Here is a 17939-nt window from a genome sequence, read left to right on the forward strand (position 1 = left end):
TTATTCTCTCGTGCTCGTTCTTGTTTTGTAGCTCAGTACATGTTTTTAATCAAGAGCACAAGAACAGGTGTTAGAACACATGGAGTGAATCATTGTCTATTGCCATTTTTTTTTCTCTGTAAAAAATACTTAGTGCAACAAGACATTAGCTGTTCAGATTTGCAACTGTGGCTCAAGCCTGGGGCTCAAGGCAAATCAGATTTACATATTTAGTGTTTGAATGTTGTCATGTTGATATCCATAAAGGGATCTTGACGAGGTGAGGATAATGACTGTGTGAGTCAACAGTGAAACCAAAGCTTTGGACCTCTAGGTGGCAGCGGAATACCGGGTAACAGGATGATCTCTGAAGATGTTTTCCCTCGGAAGCACGATGCTCAGTCCCTTGCCTGCCTCTGACATTAGCCTGCTTGGCATGGCCCCAAGAGCTTCACAGCAGACTAGAAATACATGATGTTACTCTTTGGGAACAGACAAAATGAATGACCTTTACTTGTTTAAAGTCAAATAAATGCCCAAGAAAGGCAAACGCTGAACGAGTTGTTAGGACAAAAGGTGAAAGGAAAAGCTAATTTTGGTGACTGAAAATATACCACATCTAGACTATAAATCCGGTTTAATCCTACCTATTTAGTACTCACTGTGAATCACCCACGATGCAGAGGTTTGACTGCATTTTGGTTTATAAATAGTCGGTGACGATTCACCCCTAATCCACCCACTAATATTGCAGTGCTGCCGTAGAGTTATTTATAGCTCTTATCCTGTTGGAAGGGTTCTTTGTTGGTGTGTCTGTGAGGGTCTGTGTCACTGTGGTGGAATCAACAACAGGTCTGCTTTCCTGCGATCACTCCTGGAGGCACCCTACCCTGGGCCCACAGCACTAAACTTAGCTCTCACAAATATTAATTAAGGTAGTTGAAAACAACAAACTGTTCTGGTCTATTTTTGTATCCCGTTCACTTGCTTGTTTTTTTTTTTTTTTTTTTTTGAGGGATCTAAAGCATTAATGGATTGAGAAGACTGATGTTTTTACGACCATATCTAGTGCCATTTAAATGCCGGACATGACTGGAGGCAAAGAGGAGGCTCCATCTCCAGAGAACTGACTGTCCTGCTTTATAATTCATACTAGTCTTTGACTTTGTCCCTGCATAACCTCAGGATTGTCTGCTGTCTTTATCGAAAAAGCCATCTGGCCAGATAAGGATAATTACACTGCCTGGTTGATCCTATTAGTCTGTATGCAATTGGCAAGACATGGCACACATCTAAATGTGACATAGTCTTTCTGTGCGTGTTCACAGACAGAGCTTTTTTTTTCCACTACCCTTCAGAGACTTCCATAGCACTCTTGGGCAGGACTTGGAAAATTGAGATTCCCTAAAGGCTTTAACCTCAAGCTCCTATACACCCATCCAACTATTCTATTACTGATAGAGTCACTCTTTTAGGAATAAATCTAATAAGAGGGGGAAAAAAAGACGGACCAGTGAAGTGCTCTCATGTGTCTCTCACAGAATGATGGAGTCTGTGTGTATCATCCGTCTTCCTTCCACCCACTGTCAAATCTATTAGAACAAATTTGAAGTTATATTCAGATGCAGACGATGATTTGGGGGGGGGGGGGGGGGAGAGACCAAAAAAGGAACCGGCAGCATAATTGCACCCTTAATTGGCCCGTGATTCATCATCCCCGGACAGCTATTTTAGTTTATCCTCGCCTTTTGTCTCTCTTCGATTCCACGGGATGTCAGCATCACACCCCCTCTCTCTATCCCTTCAGGAGACCAGCGATATAGAATATAGAAATAAACTTCTCTCTTTCCACCACTCTCTCTTCACGCACACAAAGGAGTGACATCATTCTGTCAGCAGCAGAAAATAGCATGCTTTCCATTGACATCACTCTACATCCGGTTGCTAGGAGACAGGGGAGTCAACATTAGTTACTATGGCGACTGCACTTCACCTTCAAAGCTCCTGACCTTTTTAGTTGTCTATGGTAGACTAGAATGTGTGTGTGTGCATGTGTGTACAAAACAGACAATGCAAACTATAGCCCTAGTGTTATGTAACATCAACGTTCAAGGTCTTGTTGACTCATTTGCTGCAGTGTAGTGATTGTTACAGTGCATTCTGGATTAAAGCACTGCCCAGAAAATGCACAAGATTCCCCGCAGCAAGCAAAAAAGACGGTGTGAAAACATAAACACAAAGTAAAACAAATGCTGCTCTACATGATTGGAGTGATGAATGAAATCAAAGAAAACCTATGCAATCTAGTAATGTCACACAATAATGTCAGCAACGTTTCTAACATTTTAAACTGGTGATACCCAAAGATCAAGAGACATAAAACTTGAAAAGAATGATGTCTGGAAACACAAATGGTTGATACAGTATATTTATTCAGATATATATTCCTTCCTTTAAGAGACTGACTCGTAACAGTGTCCACTGTGTTTACCTGAGGACAGTGACTTTAAAGAGGTCCAGCATCAGCAAGTGATTGTAAAATGAGAAACGCAAAACAGCACAAGTGAACGAGTAATACACGTAGAGTCTAGCTGGTTCAGGAGTTTTATATGGATTGAGAAATGGATATAGTACCCTGTTTGGTAAACTACAACATGCTAATGATAAAACTGTTAACGCAGCTGATCACAGTGACTGGAAACAGCTCCTTTACACTTTAACTACAGGAGCTTCAGATTTATATAAACGAGAAAGACGTATCAGTCAACTTTCTGTAGTGTGGTTGACCATGAAAGACATTTATCTCACAAAATAGGGTTGAAGTGGTCAGCTAGATCACTCACTGCACAGTGTTACTGAAACTGCTAAAGACTCTCAAAGACATAAACTCCCAGAATTAACGTGGTTTGAAATGGCACTGAGCTCAGTGGTAAAGAGTCAGTGGCTAAAAAGTGTGGTTGAAGCGCCACTCCAATCTTGTTTCCATTTCTGTCCTTTTTTGGCACAATTGGAGTAGCTTTTTCAGCTGTCACTTGCTAATTGAGTTTAGCAGGCGCATCAATGCCAGTCCTCCAGAGAGTGACACAGGCAGAGGTGGGCATTACAGGGCTTTTTTGGATTAGGTTGAGTTCAGGGCCAGTTTTCCACTCCAAGTCTGGTCCTCTGTGCCACCCTGCACATCGAGGGGTAATGTTGTCCCAACAGGACATTCTTCCACCCCAGCACCACCCACATCCTGTCTCTACAAGGCATCCCTTCATTCCCAGAAAGGGCAGAAAGCTCAACTGCTTCTACAGTTATCCAGCCATAAGGTCTCAGATCTTTGATCTTGATGAGTTGATGATCACAAGTGTTGTCTTAGTGTAACTGCAGACAACCTTGCCAGTGGTGGGTGAAGCTGCCCTTTCCTGACAAGACAAGACTACATTCTGTTTGGTTGCTTTTTTTTTTACATCACATCTGCTTTTCTCACCTTTGGCTTTTATGTGCAAAAGCTACTTGAGCAAACAAGCAGAATAACATGTTTCAAGACCTTTACAGTAATAAACATCATCACACAAGTTATCTCTAAGGACTAATTGGGAAAAATAGATTCCCCAATTTTAATAAAAGGGTAATCATACCCAATAAAAGGTAAACAATGGTGCATATATACCTGTATTTTCCTTAATAATTCTCTGGGAATTACATGTGTCCTTCTCCTTCCTTGCCAGAGACTATTAATGAAAACTGATTCATTTAACTAGTCCCCGACGTCTAATCCAGCTGCAGTGCTTGAATATTGGTTAGAGTCAAGTCATTATATGTACAGGTGGTCTGTACTATGGCTCTGCTCCAAAACTTATGACATAAAACCAAGGGCAACACAGAACACAATAAAACCAGTTTCAAGGACATGGCAACAATATCCAAAATATTAACAGCATTGTTTCAGGACATACATTGACAATGAGACTCTGAACAAACAGCCATAACACTAACAACATAAAATGGGTAAAATGCACTGACATCAAGCTAACTAACAGTGATTCTACAAGAAAAGGACAGGGCGGGTGACACATCATGTATGGTGACTTCCTTGAACCCAACACAGATAAATGTACATAACATTCCTCTTTTTTTTTTCACAACAGAAAGTTAAGCTCTTTCCACTGAAGCCTTTCTAAGGCATGGAGCTCCAGGTCCCTATAAGGGATCCTCTAGCCCTCTGGAATGAACAGGCCAAGACAACGGAGTCCTCAGTGTCCTTGCTGAGCATAGGTGGAAACATGTCATTGTCCAGGCAACCCTGTCTTCCATCCTCACTGCATCTTCCCATCCAATACCATCTTTTTGTCACCCTTGTCAGAAGCCACGGACTTCCAGTATCGATGGCAGGCCAACTCCAGCAGCTCCAGCCCTCCCACCAGCTTCTGCTGGGCCACATACACTCCAACCATGAGCAGGAAATAGAGCCTGAATGGAGCCCACATCCACAGGCCAGTGAAGCACAGAGCAATGAAGCTGCTCCAGTACAGCAGTGAGGCGGCTTTAATCAGAGCCACACGCAGCTCTGACTTACAAGGCGGCACATGTGCAACACCATCCCTGTCAAAGGCCCGGGGCTGGCCTGAGTAGAAGTCACGGAGACGGACCTCCTTCTCAGCCCAGCGCTCTCGACACCAAGATTCTAAGTCTGAGGATGAGAAGGGCAGCGAAGCCACTGGGTAGCGGCGGACATGGAAGTGGATCTCACGGGGGAACAGCCCCAGGATGAGGTGGCGTTCTGTCTGAGGAATGTTCTTGGGGTATGCCACTGTAATATCATGGACGGCATCCAGGTTGTCACCTAGGAAAAGGTACACAATTTTGAAATCATCAAAAGGTAGAATATTATAATAGTTTGAAAAGAAAAGTAAAACATGATTTCAGTTTTCAAACTTAATCTAAACTGTGCAGTTCCAGACATGAAGACATGACACTACAGGGAGACTTAATTTTATCCCTTCTCCACATCCACACTGGTTATTCAAACCGTGTTATGCACCCTTCAAAATCCCAGCTCTTAACTCAAGTACACATGTACCTCTAATTATCCAGGGGCTTATAGCTTCATCCCCTCTTTACTTTCAAAACTACCATGAGCTCTATACCATCATCAGTGAACCCCAGTGCCCTTACAACACACAGGGAGAGTTGAATGAAATATCAAGTGGACAGGATGACACCTGCCAGCGCCTGCTCCTGTACAGCTCAGCTCTAACACGGTAAAAATAGAGCTCTGAGGGGCACAGTGGGACTTGGGCAAAGACACCATGCACAGCGTGTCAGTCAGCGGTGCAGAGAGAGGAGAGGAGAATTAGCAAAGTCTGATGACATCACACTGATTCACAACACCTGCTTGGAGAGTTAGTGCCATACTCAGCATCCAGGGCGGTCGGGGGAGGGGGGGACTGCAGGGCCAGAGGTGGTATTTAAGAACTTTGGAGGACTGCCAGAATTAGCTCATAGGGAAACATGAGAATCTCAGGGGTGCTGTAATGGCTGGCAGTAGGATGAAGCATAGGTCTGACACGTTGAAGAATAACAGGTATGATCCCTCTTCTACAAACAGTGTCAGTGGAATAACTACAGTCATTATGGTAGCATGTCATTTTCCCTTGGTAATGCTGATAAAACACTTCCATAGTCACAACAGGCTTTGTGTCCTACTTATTTTCTTTGCAACCAAATAATGCTTATCATCAAAAATGAATGAACACAAAGCGCATGTCTGCTGTTTGACTGTCTGCCAGCTACAACAGTTTTAAGCAGATTTTTAAGTGAGCCGGTGTCACGGTTAATGTAGGCATTACAGGATTTCAGAAACTGCTGACGTGGATCACAACTGACCTTTCCGTAGTCTGTCCACAATAAAATTGAATCCAGTGGTTCGAGGATGCAGCACATACTCAAATTTCGGCAGGCTGTTCTGGGCAGCAAACGCATCGCTCTTCACTCTTGTATTTTCTGCAGGAGACACAGACACACAGTAATAAACCTCTAGCAGCTACCAAGTATGTGTTAGCAGTATGTGTTAACTATTATACTGTGTTACAATATGTTCTCATTGGGAAGCAACCAATATTTGAATATTGTATGCATCATATTACTATTACTGTTACCGCCAATGACTAAAATTAATTCTTATGTTTACCGGTACATTAAAAACTACAACTAAAAATGACCTTTTCATTCACATTAGAATGATACAGATGTTTTTTGTAACATCAGCAAAATTAATGCATACATTAAATTAAAATCCAATGTTATGTAATTTCTCAATTTTAGTTGTTGATTTGGGTTAATGTTGATTTTGCACTTGCACTTAGGAAAAAATATCACATAAACAGTGTGAGACTATTTATTGCACAACAGTTAGGACCAATTGTAGTGTAGAAACAAGAGCAATACAATACCAAAAATAACACTACAGCATTGTAAAAATAGCTGTAACGATAATAAATAACGTTGGTTACGGGATATGACTAGGTTTATGAAATACACCCTCCAGTGACAAACGCTTACAACTTTGTAAAAACCAGAGGGGTACATAAACACAGGAAAGATGAGTGTTTATTAACCAAACATTCCTCAGGAACTTGTTGCAGGAACATGTAAACTATATCATGACTCATTAGTCATATTATGTAACAAGTAGCTCCTTCAGATGACCTCGTACTACAAAAGAACTACGGACAGACCTCTGTTGGTCATTCCTCTGCTCTCCCAGGTTGACCGATATCGAATTCTTATACACTCTTCCAGTTACTTCAGACAAGCTCCACAACTTTCAAAAGGGTTCAGTTTGTGGGGGGCCTTAAGTTCATCCGGAATTTGTTCCTGTAGATGGAGGTCTGTATACACCCTCTTGTTTCTTACGTCAAATTAAGCCTTGAGGTTTAAGAGGCTTAAATGCAGACGTGTGTGCATACAAACACACACATGCACGGGTGCAAACACAACATCAAAAGGGAAACAATCTTTAAAGCCCTAGAGCTGCTTGCCAATTATGATGTAACTACACTGGACCCCTCACGACATCATGATATGTAAAGAGAAGTTAAGCTTGCCCTAGTAAAGCTACTCGGGACTTGGAGTGGCTTATTTGCAATCCGAAACGGCTTTAGACACTGGTGTCACTGTTGCTTGGATTGAAAGATCAGAACATTCCCGCAGAAATGACTGTGTGGGGTGTGTGTCAAGGGATTTGGCTATGCCTTATCACTTTGAAATTGTGTTCGCATAATAGTGTCAGCGCAAAGGCACAAGACAGGTGTAGGGCCACACTGAGGTCTAGAGAGTGGTTGGTGGACAACACATTCTGAGAGTAACAACTGAAATGTGGGCAAACTGTTGAATGTATGGATGGAGTGATGCTTTTTTTTTTTTCCCTACGTCTCACCAGTGAGGTCTGTGCCCTCCGGGAACAGCAGCAGCTGCAGAGGCTCTCTGATGTCACAGAAGTAGTCCAGCATGTTCTCCAAGTGTTTCTTGTCCTCTTCCCAACGACGATGAATAAAGACAAAGCAGGCCACCTGCATCGCCCAGCCTGGAAAGCACATACAAAGTCTTTACATGTGTAATTGATTACTTCTCATGTGCAACTGATTCTGCAAGACTTTTCAAAGGGGGCAGAAAACAGTGTTTCTCAGGAAACGAGATCTGAGACTGGGCCAGAATTTTCTTGCAGGAAAAAACTGCTTACTTTCTTTGGTTAAATTAAACTGTTTTGCATTTTCATACTTTTCTATACCCACCAAAGCCAGGCACACCCTTGAGGGCAGCCTTGAGGCAGATCTTCTCCAGCCGAAGGTAGCTGTACCTGAGCAGACAGCACCAAAGGAACATCCAGTCCAGACGCGTACGGTGGTTCATGATGATCACACTGCGCTCCCCCGGAATGAAGCCATCGCCTGTTATTACCACCTTCACCCCAAATACCAACTCTAGCAAGGACTATAGAGGGAAGAGTAGTGGGGATAGATATGGTATAAAAGATAACATGCAAGAGGGGGGGAGAATGGAAAGAAAAAAGAGGGTGAGGAAAAAATGGAAAGGTGCATGATCAAGGGGAGAAAAGAATGATAATTTAAAAAGGATGTAGAGGGAGAGAGGAGGGACTGGGAATAGGAAAGGAGGTAAGATGAATTTAAGAGAGAGAAAACAGTCAGGCGAAAATAAATAAATAATGCCATCAATTCATGGGGTCACTGTAAACAAGATTTGCGTAATTGTTCTCAAGGGCAATCTGAATAAATGAAGTGTACTTCTGACAAAAATAAAATGTGATTAAATAGGGAGGCATAAATAAGGCCGAGATGACGCAGATTATCGTGACTGTGGAATAACACTGGAAACTTAAGACCATCTGGCACACACAGAACCAGGCAAAGTAAAGACTAAGCTGGTGTACACACCACAGGCAGGGTGAGCCAGGTAGCAACGATGCGATCAGTGATCCAGCGGTACCAAGCAGGAGACAGCAGCATGAGGGGCAAAACTGGACCCAGCATGAAGACACTTCCAAAGAAACTACCCAAAAACAGGGTCACCACAAAGTACAGGCCCCGCACCGACACAGCCATCTGTGGAGAGATGAATAAGATAAGATTAGCTTAAATATAAGTCACAGCTAGATAAATGATAAACAAAGCAGTCAAAGTGTGAGCTGAAGTTGTATTAAGACGGGGATAAAAAAAAAATGTTTATGGAATTTATCCCCAATTTGTATCTCAACTATGGAAAGGAGCTGAAGTGGAGCAACAGTGTAACATGAAACAAACAGGATTATCAACACTCTCATCAATAGCAAAGCCTGCTGTTCTGCTGTTCTTCTGACATATTTTCCCACAAACAGTGGAAAATTCAGGGCAGACATTCCTGCCGTGGAATGTAAATAGGAGAACCTTTCTGACTGTGGGTAACAAATTGTAGGTGCATGGTCACTAAATCAAGTGTGGCTGTGGCTTTGAAATGATTTACTCAATGCACAGTCTGTGCACTGGCATTAACTTTGAGTCGCATTTTCTGACATTTTATACATAAAAATGGTACTAAAATATCACAACCATATACACTCTTGTCTTGTCAATAACTTAGAAGTGTAACTGAATGTTTTGACAACAGCTGCCTCGCCATTTTTGCAATTAAAATACAGTAAAATGGGGCTAAGTCAACCTTTATTATAATTTGATAAAGGCATGAAAGGTGTGAAATCAACTTTAGTTTAGTTTAGGTAATTATCCTTATCATTCACAGTGGTGTAAGCATGGTCTTCAATAGGTAATTCTGAAAATAACTGATGCAGCAACTGATCTAAAATAAAAATACATACATACAAACTGCACAGACATCCATGTTCTAGATGAATGTAAATGGAAAACATCTAAGTAGATGTAATGCTGGTTAAGCGTGTTCGTAACAGTAGCTGCAACACTGCAGAAATACTTCATGGTCATTAGATCCCTGGTGGAAGTGAAATGAACCTGTAATCCTTCTGAAATTCAAAACCAAGTAACAGGACCTTCAATTGTCCATGACATATCTGATAAGTTTAAAGGGGCTCATCTGGACATACCAGTGGGGATCCCTTGTCATTTCAATGACATCAGTGGCGATCACTTCAGCTTCCTATGGTAATGTTTCAGATGTGGAACATTTCACACCTGAAAATTCCTACATAACTATAGTACACACAACAGAGGTGTTGTTACTTATTTTTCTGGGTTAGACTTATTCCCATGACTGTCTGCTTGACTGACATCTCCATCACTGTTCTGTTAATCTTGTTACCTTATCCTCACACAGTTCCTAGTAAGGCTCCACTAAACCAGAGAAGAGGTCTAATTAGTCAGAATAATTTAAAACACCTGTGTTGGTGTGCAGGGCCCTTGAAAAGTACCCAAATAGCCACTGAGCAAAGTCAACTTGAGTGCTCCCCAAAACAAAACAAAACCAATTTAAGACCAATTTTAATTTATTTTATGTAAATAGACATTCATGTAAGTTGTCTCTGGATCTAGTTTGTGTGATTATATGAATAAGAAATGGGATGCATGTTCAGAAAAAAAAAAAACTTTTTAAATTTTTTTTAAAGAACCTAGACAAACAGCAAAGATTCATTAATCTTAAGCTTAGAAATAGAACCAGTTCATTACTTGCAAGTCCCCTGAGGTGAAGGGTAAGAGGCGAAATACAGTGAGTCCTGATCTGATTACACCCTGCACTTGCTGACGCAGAGTCTGAGCTGATGCTACAAGGAGCTATTTCATCCAGCAGGTGTTTTTCTTCTTTTATATGAACTGTGGTTCACACCTTTCCACTTCAATTACTGTTATGATGGCACAAGCTTTCATTACGGACTACCTGCCCCCGACACTCCCATCATCTTGCACTGCTAGATGACCTCTGCGGCACCATGACGCAGCAAGTCTCACGACAGCGACCAATGTGGCTGAAGTTGCATTTTAAAAATGCAACTGTGTTTGCGTGCATGATTACGCTGGCAATAAGGGTTGAAGGGTTACTGGCTTTAACAACGGAAAATGTGAGGCATGAGAGAGGTGAGGAAACAGGCTTACTCAGCACAATTGCGACAATTAGCCTGTGTCCCCATACACACAAAAAGCACGCCCTTGGGTGGCTGCTGGAACAATCAGACGAGGCAATTCATACATGACACACCTGCACGGAGAGATGTGAGAAGTGAATGGAATTATGAACATTAAAGTGTTAAATAAACATGTTTTTCTTCCGCTTGGCGTGGGTTCCTGGGACCTAACACTATTTATGTAAGGCATCCACGGAAACGCTTTTGTTTTCATACTCCAAGGCTAGTACCCCTTGTGAGTTTGATTTAGTCCCATCCATCTGGGTTGGTTTAACATTTATTTAATCACCATAGTAATGATCCTGAAAGCACTTCCCCAAACACACCACCACAGGCAATGCACAGCATACTCCTCATAGTCCAAGTCTGAATTCTCTGGCAATCATTTTGCATTCCTCACTTTAAGCCAAGACCAGACATCCCAACAGAGCAAAGCAGAGCGAAGAGGTCAAGCATGTCTAGGCTAAACAATGTGCTTAAGTGCTGTGTGTATGTGTAAGAGACAGACAGAGAGGGAAGAGAGAGAGGATGGGTGAAATAGATAATTAAACTGCAAATAGATTTAAGTGCTGCTTCAGTCTTCAACTTGCTATTACCCAGCAACTATCACTCATTTTTTAAACTGATTCAATGTCTTAACCTTTGAAACTTGCATAACTTTTGGATACCCTTTTGAAGGACAGGCAGAAAAAAATAAATGAATGAAAAAAAAAGATGAAAAACAGTAAGACTGTAAGGGACACATCTAGAGCTGCAAAAAATAACTCAATAAATTAATCAACTATTTTATAATCAGCAAATTTTTCAATTACAAATTCTAACGCTGGTTAAATCTAAAATGTGGTGATTTGATTGCTTTGCTTTTCTGATTGCAAACTGAATGTTTTGGGGTTTTAAGCTTTGGGAAATTACAGTGAGCACCTTTCATAATTTTACTGAGTAAGGGATTATTTGACAAAATAACTGAACAGCTGATTAATAATGAAAATAACAGTTATTTACAACTGAGTGACCTCTGTGGATAACTGGATAAAATATGGGAGGCTTAATAGGGTGAGATGATGCTGATGTCATCATGTGAGACATGGTGGAAAATCTGGTTTTTAGGAGTGACTTTTCTCTGATAATGCCCTTTTGGGAAACGTGATAAAGCTTCTGTCACCAACAATGCTAACAATAATTCCAGTGAACACAAGACTTTGCATTAGTTTAGGAAGAAATCACTTGAGCACTCAAGGCGTATCTCTGACGGCATTCGAGTATAGGAGTCTGTGTCTGAATTAGCCCACAAAGTCTATGTACAGGTAATGAGTTTAGGGGCAAGGTGCACGCCAGTGACTGCCATGTGGATCTTGACAATATACCATCTCAATTAACTCAATAACGCTGCGTATTTTCTGTGATTAAATCAGCCCGCATTTGGAAACCCGGCACGAATAAGCCGCGCCTCGTAGATGCAATCTAATCAAGACCAAGAAGTCGCCAATGTACCACCGTTTATCGTACACACATTTTCCATTATCCCAGGGTGGGGCAAATAAAGATGAAGGACTTTAACCAGAAAGACAAGACGGGTTAGCCAGCGTTTAACTTTAAGCTAAACGGTTACAAAAACGGGCCTTGCCTGCTCTGTCTGTAAATAATCATCCCTTCGGTTAGCATGTTGCTAAGTAAATAATTACCTGACCTAGCATTACATGCAAATGAGCGTAAACCCTGAGGACAGTGCAAGTGTCAAATGCAACACTAACGTTATGGTAGCATAGTTTACGTTGTGAGAGTTTGTGTCCACCCAGTTTTACCGACCATGACCAGAGCAGCATTAAAAACGTTATCACATGAATACTATAACTTTGAAACTTGGTGCCACTCAACCATAAGTTGTGCTGCCCATAAAATAACGTTAGTCTATAACGTTCGCTTGGGGAAAAATAGCCGATAAGGCTATGGGCTGTCAGTGTAATGTTTGGCCGCAGCGCTGGTTACATTTGCGCTAATTGCCTTTAACAAACCAGGATGACACAAACAACGTGTATGCTAACTTAGCAAGCCAAATCTTACGATTAACATTAAACACAAGCTAGCACGGGTTAGTCGACGTTACTCTGCTCATTTGTCTAATGCACCCACTACTGTCCAATAGTTACAACATACTGTTGGATGGCTACATACCCACCTTTCGTTTTTTTTCCTCCAGAAACCAAGTTTGCTTGGGATGAGCTAGCTACGTTAGCTCCAGTAAATCCAAACACTCGGTTGCGACATAGCAACTCAGCAAGCTGGCTAGCTAGCAGCTTGCTAACGTGAACTAACTAGCAAAGCTTTTCCAACAGCTGCGTAACCAGTCCTCACAGCTGACGCCCTTCGGGAGATATTAGCTGAGCCAGCCACGGACCCACGGTAACTTCGTTTTCTTTGAGTGCATTTACTCAGTATAACTGCAGCTAAAGTATCGCCGCCTTACCGTCTTGCTAACACGACCTCTCAACTTGTCACCTCTCACCTGCTCTTACACCCAGACATCAATAGGAGGTGCTGTTTGTGTAAGCTACAGTCATCGAGTCGGTGATAGAAAACCGCAGTTATAGCATGAGGAACAAAATTTGCCAAGATGTGCCCTCATACTGAATGCTGTGTAGATTTCACATGATAGTGGTTATGTTTGTTATATTTTAAGCAACAGTCAACACACGAAGTTTTAGTAGGAGGTGCAAAAGGGGAGAAGTAGACAATGGGAAAAAAAAGACTCCACGCAGTGGTGGAAGAAGTATTCAGATCTTTAATGAGCAATTTCCCAATGTTAAAATACTCCACTGGAATGAAAAGTCTTGAAAAAGGACAATATTTCCCCTCAAAATCTACAGAAGAGGAATAAGGAGGCATAAAATGACAATAATCATGAGAGTAGGTCCCTCAAAATTGTGCCTAAGTAAAGCACTTTATCAGCTGAGCCTTTCAACTTCATTGCAAAAAAAAAAAACCGTTAGTGTGGTAATTCATCACAGCACCATCATTTAAATTAACTTAAAATTTGCACTGATTTATCCAATTAACTAATTAAACACTATCATTTTAATCATTAATACAGGTTAACAATGAACAAGGCAAGTCTGCAGCACTACACTGAGAAGAAGTTCATCACTGTTACCCTATGGTTTAAAGAATGACTAAGCAGGAGGTTTCACATCGTTTCAACACACTGTCCACTTCATTTCAGGAAGTTTAACTTTTGCAGAGGCCTAGATGTCTGTAAACAGTGATAGACACACACATAGTTCATACCTATCTTTTCTAACTACTTTTGTGCTCCCTAATCCTCTTGTCAGTCCTAAAGAGGTGTTTTGTTCATGTTGCTGTGTTCCTCCACAAGATCCCTGTGTTAATAAGCTGTCGGAGCTCATTCAAATCTCAAGCATGGTATTGATGATATACTTCTTGACTGAGTCCCCCGACATAGCCTTTTAAAGTAGTGTAAATCCTAGCATGTGTCATTTGTTTCTTTTACCCACCGTTATGAGCTGTTCTACTGTTACAAATTACCTCAGCATTCAGTGATGTGTGAGTGTGCGTAGATTGGTCAATGTGTCTGAGTGTATCCAAGCATGCACATGTACTCTCTTGTGTGTATGCATGTGGTTGTGTGTGTGGTGAGTGAGGTAGAGAAGGACTGACAGACAGGGTAAAAGAGAGAGTGCACTTAGTCAAACTCAGAACTTTTCCATGACCTGCTCCCTATGGCATGCACTCTATCTGAGAGACTGAGTGAACTATATAGCTTTATCAGTATAAACTTCTTAAGGGTCAACGCATCACTTCAGAGGGGAACGGAAAAACTTTGCTTTGAAACAAGCTCTCATTTTTTACAGTTTGGTGCCAGCTCACCTTCAAAAGAGAAGCACATCCACATGATTAATGATGCTTGTCCAAGATAATTTAGCTGAAGCAACATGATCAGGTACTCCTAATCATATCCCTTTTTAAGAATTCCAAATATCTAAGCCCTCTGGTAAGAATCACAGTCATTTTAATCCGTGAAAAACATAAAACATATTCACTTAAGTTATGTTTGCTGATAACGATGACATGGGAGGTAAGCCAAGCTAAATGCAACTTTTTTTACAGTCAAAGTTCGGATCAAATTAACGGATAAATGTAGAGACCAACAACATTAATTCATGTTAGACATGCCATTCCACTTATGTAAGTCCATGTGAGAGAGACAGAGTGGCTTTTTTCGGCATTGTGCACTGTATTTTGGTTTATTTTGAATGGAGTCTATTGATAGCGCTTTAACAAGCCTTTATTGAAAAAAGAACTCATCTAGTTTGTTTCTTTAAACATTCTTGACCTCAAGTGCTTTTCTGGTAGTTCAAAGAGGGGGCATGGATGATTTAACTTGAGTCTTCTTCTCTTTCAGTTCACTTCCTCTTCACATTGACAGCATGTATCACCCTGACACTTACAACAGCATGACATTCCTGTCTTTTTTTTTTCTCTCTAACTCCAGTTTTGCACCTTAAGTTCTGTGAGTTTATCTCCATCTGTGTCCCTGGTCCTCTCCCTTTCCATCCTGATCTTTAGGCAGTAAGGATTAGAATGGCAGGGCCATAAGCTGTCTATTTATATCAACAACAGCCTATGGAATAACAGCAGCCTGTGGCTTAGCACATTAACACACAAAACTACAGTGTAAAGCGGATGTCAGCAGATTTGTATTGATCAAAGCTTTAAAAGCTTCAGGATGAGATGTACCTTACATCACCCTGTTAAATAGAGAATGAGTCCCAGGGTGCTTAGGCTCATCTACCCAAATATGTGCTATAGTCCAGCAGTTGCATTATGTCTTCAGAGGCTGGTGTGCAGACATGCAGGTACAGAGAACAGTTTGGCAGAGCATTATGTGTGCTTGACTCTGATTAATTGTGAAGTTGTGGAGGCTTTGTTTTGAATAGCAATCACTACTCTGCGGTCCTCTGTTCTGGACTGGTGTATCACATAGCGCTGTGGGGTTTTCAAATGTCAAATACATTCAGTGGAAAGATGTATTACAACAAAATGGTTTGCCTCACTGACTTCTAGAGGTCTCATGAAATTTTTTCCATCCATGTCATTTGGAAAGTACGTTAGTTCAATTTTATGAGGGCATGATGACACCAAGCAAGTTCCCAAGTGTCACTTTTGCCATAGCTGCATTTTACCTTATCTCACAAGTCTTATCTTAGTTGGCCACCAAGAGAGACAACCAGCCTTTAATCTTTTATTTAACCATGTTACAGTGTAGGTATTCTTCATGCTGTACCTCCTCAACATCCTTTTTTTTCCTTCCCTGACTCCTTCACCTTTTAATCCTCCCTCCTTGTTGTATGCCTCTCAGCGTATCTTATTCTAGCTCTTCTCTTGTTGACAGTGCCAGATATGTGTCTACGCTTGGTGGGCCGTCTCCAGACAGGTTATAAATAACTAGCAGAGTTTTGCTTCATGTCCTGAGAGCTCTACTTTCTTCTCACACTTGAGGAACCATGGGAAAAGAATCTTTCCCTTACGCACATGGCACTCATAATAACAGACAAGGTTATACATAAAACCTCCAAGCACATGCGGCCGTTTGCATGCTTTGCACAAACACACAGAGACAGTTACGCATGCACACACAGAATAAACCTTGGTGGCTTATACAGTAAGGTTGCAGTTCTAAAATAGCAAGGTTATAGGAACAGGGGCACTGTTTATAATGAAATGTTAACTTAAATTACATAACCTGAACTGTGGGAATGCAGAGTACATTTCTACTGTCATGTCAGTATGGGAAACTTGCTGAAACAACAGAATGGGATAAAAGTCTGGGACAGCGAAAATAGAAAGAACAAGAAAACAACTACATTGGAGAGAAAAGTAAAATGAGGGGAGGGAGTGGAAAAAGAGTTCATTGGATAAGCATTATTCTTCTCCTCTTGACATACAGGACTGGAGGGGGAGGGGTTGTGTTACGGGTACATGAAGGGGTTGGTGTGAGTTTATGTGTAGAGGAGTGACAGTGAAACAGTGTTAATGTGGACTATAGCTGGGAGTCGGGGAGAATTCAAGGGTTGGCAGGTCAGACTCTGCTGACACACTGGGATCAGCGATGGGATTGTTTCCATTGGAAAGAATTCCAAGAATGAGCTAGAAGAGCTATCAGTGACTTCACTCAGAGGACTCTGACAACAGTTTTAATACATAGCCAAGCACACACGCTCTCACACACATTTAAAGATACTGCGCCTCACGCCAACAATGGTGTGCGAGACATTCTTCGTGCCCCTATGTCACCGAGTACCTGCTTATCTTGCCAGTTGCCAGAATGAATGCTGTCACCTCCAACCACCAGCAGGGTAGTTAATGAGCAGATTTACAGTGTAAAGAAATTAGTTTAAAATGTGAGATGTGGTAAAAATCTTTGGTGAGGTCAACTGAAAGGGGGCATGTTCATAGGGCAATAGCAGAAAAAAGAATAAAGAAAACTTAATTTCAAATCAAGACATATTTCTGGTAACATGAAACTTCTGTAGGAATTATTTATTAAGAGTGTAACGGGATTATTTTTTAGCATTTTGGGACATAATGTTCCTGCCCAGAGTTAAAACTAACATTTAGCATGTTAATTATTGAGCTTCAGATGTGTTCATAGACAAGAGTGTGATGTTGTCGCAGGTTAGCCCCCACCAAGCCAGACTAGATGTTTTCCCATCAGTCTTTGTGCTAAGCTAAGCTAACTGGCTGCTGGCTCCAGCTCCATATTATCATACAGACATAAGAGCTCAGCAAACATCTCACCTAATTGGCAGGAAAGTCACTGTGATTCTTTCCCCAAATAGCTAAATTTCCACATAACTTTTTTTTTTCAGCACTCAAAAACTCAGGTAATCTGCCTTATCAGGACTGTGTGGTTGTGGTTCGATCAGACTACGTTGACAGTGGCTTCACAATGTGCAAGCAATCCAGTAACTGTCATTGTGATTCATATGTTGTTGAATCCTGTATTCTGCATGAAAATGCATGACTTCTGTTTTTTTCTTCAGCTGAAACCTTCCCACTTAAACCTGTGAAAAAAGCATGGGGAAAAACACAAATACAGAAATATCTCAAGTGAAATAACCAAAACATTCCATTATTCATAGGAAGAAGATGAATGAGAAAATAGGTTTTCAAGGCCCTTAAAGTGAGATCTTTCTGGCTATTGTAACTAAAAATTCCTGTGACCTTGAACTGGTGATTGTAGGGCTCTAAAACTGTGGGACTGGAGGAGTCTAAGATGATTGTACAGTCCAAAACATAGTTATTTTATGAATGT

At 41.3% G+C, this 17939-nt stretch overlaps 1 protein-coding gene across 2 annotated transcripts; it reads right to left on the bottom strand.

Moving 5' to 3' along the window:
• Positions 1-3545: 3545 nt before the first annotated feature.
• lclat1 (lysocardiolipin acyltransferase 1) lies at positions 3546-13110 on the bottom strand. Of its 2 annotated transcripts, XM_041060209.1 has the most exons (6): positions 12786-13110; positions 8418-8585; positions 7758-7956; positions 7403-7549; positions 5851-5967; positions 3546-4807 (listed from the first exon to the last, which is right to left on the bottom strand). In XM_041060209.1, exons 2-6 carry the CDS (start codon positions 8583-8585, stop codon positions 4281-4283), a joined length of 1158 nt encoding a protein of 385 aa, XP_040916143.1. In that variant the 5' UTR covers positions 12786-13110; the 3' UTR covers positions 3546-4280. The 2 variants fall into 2 exon arrangements, with proteins under 2 accessions (XP_040916143.1, XP_040916144.1); XM_041060210.1 differs by lacking the exon at positions 12786-13110 and having other exon boundaries at positions 7758-8120; positions 8418-8558.
• Between the last annotated feature and the right edge of the window lie 4829 nt (positions 13111-17939).

Source organism: Toxotes jaculatrix, chromosome 17, assembly GCF_017976425.1.
Source record: "Toxotes jaculatrix isolate fToxJac2 chromosome 17, fToxJac2.pri, whole genome shotgun sequence".
NCBI classification, from domain to species: domain Eukaryota; kingdom Metazoa; phylum Chordata; class Actinopteri; family Toxotidae; genus Toxotes; species Toxotes jaculatrix.

Coding starts and splice junctions, on each gene's coding strand:
- lclat1 (XM_041060209.1), bottom strand. CDS start 8,585: ATGGCTGTGTCGGTGCGGGGCCTGTACTTTGTGGTGACCCTGTTTTTG. Junction 7,550..7,757: donor CAAGGGTGTGCCTGGCTTTG/GTGGGTATAGAA, acceptor TGTGCTTTCCAG/GCTGGGCGATGCAGGTGGCC. Junction 5,968..7,402: donor GGAGGGCACAGACCTCACTG/GTGAGACGTAGG, acceptor TGTCTCCTGCAG/AAAATACAAGAGTGAAGAGC.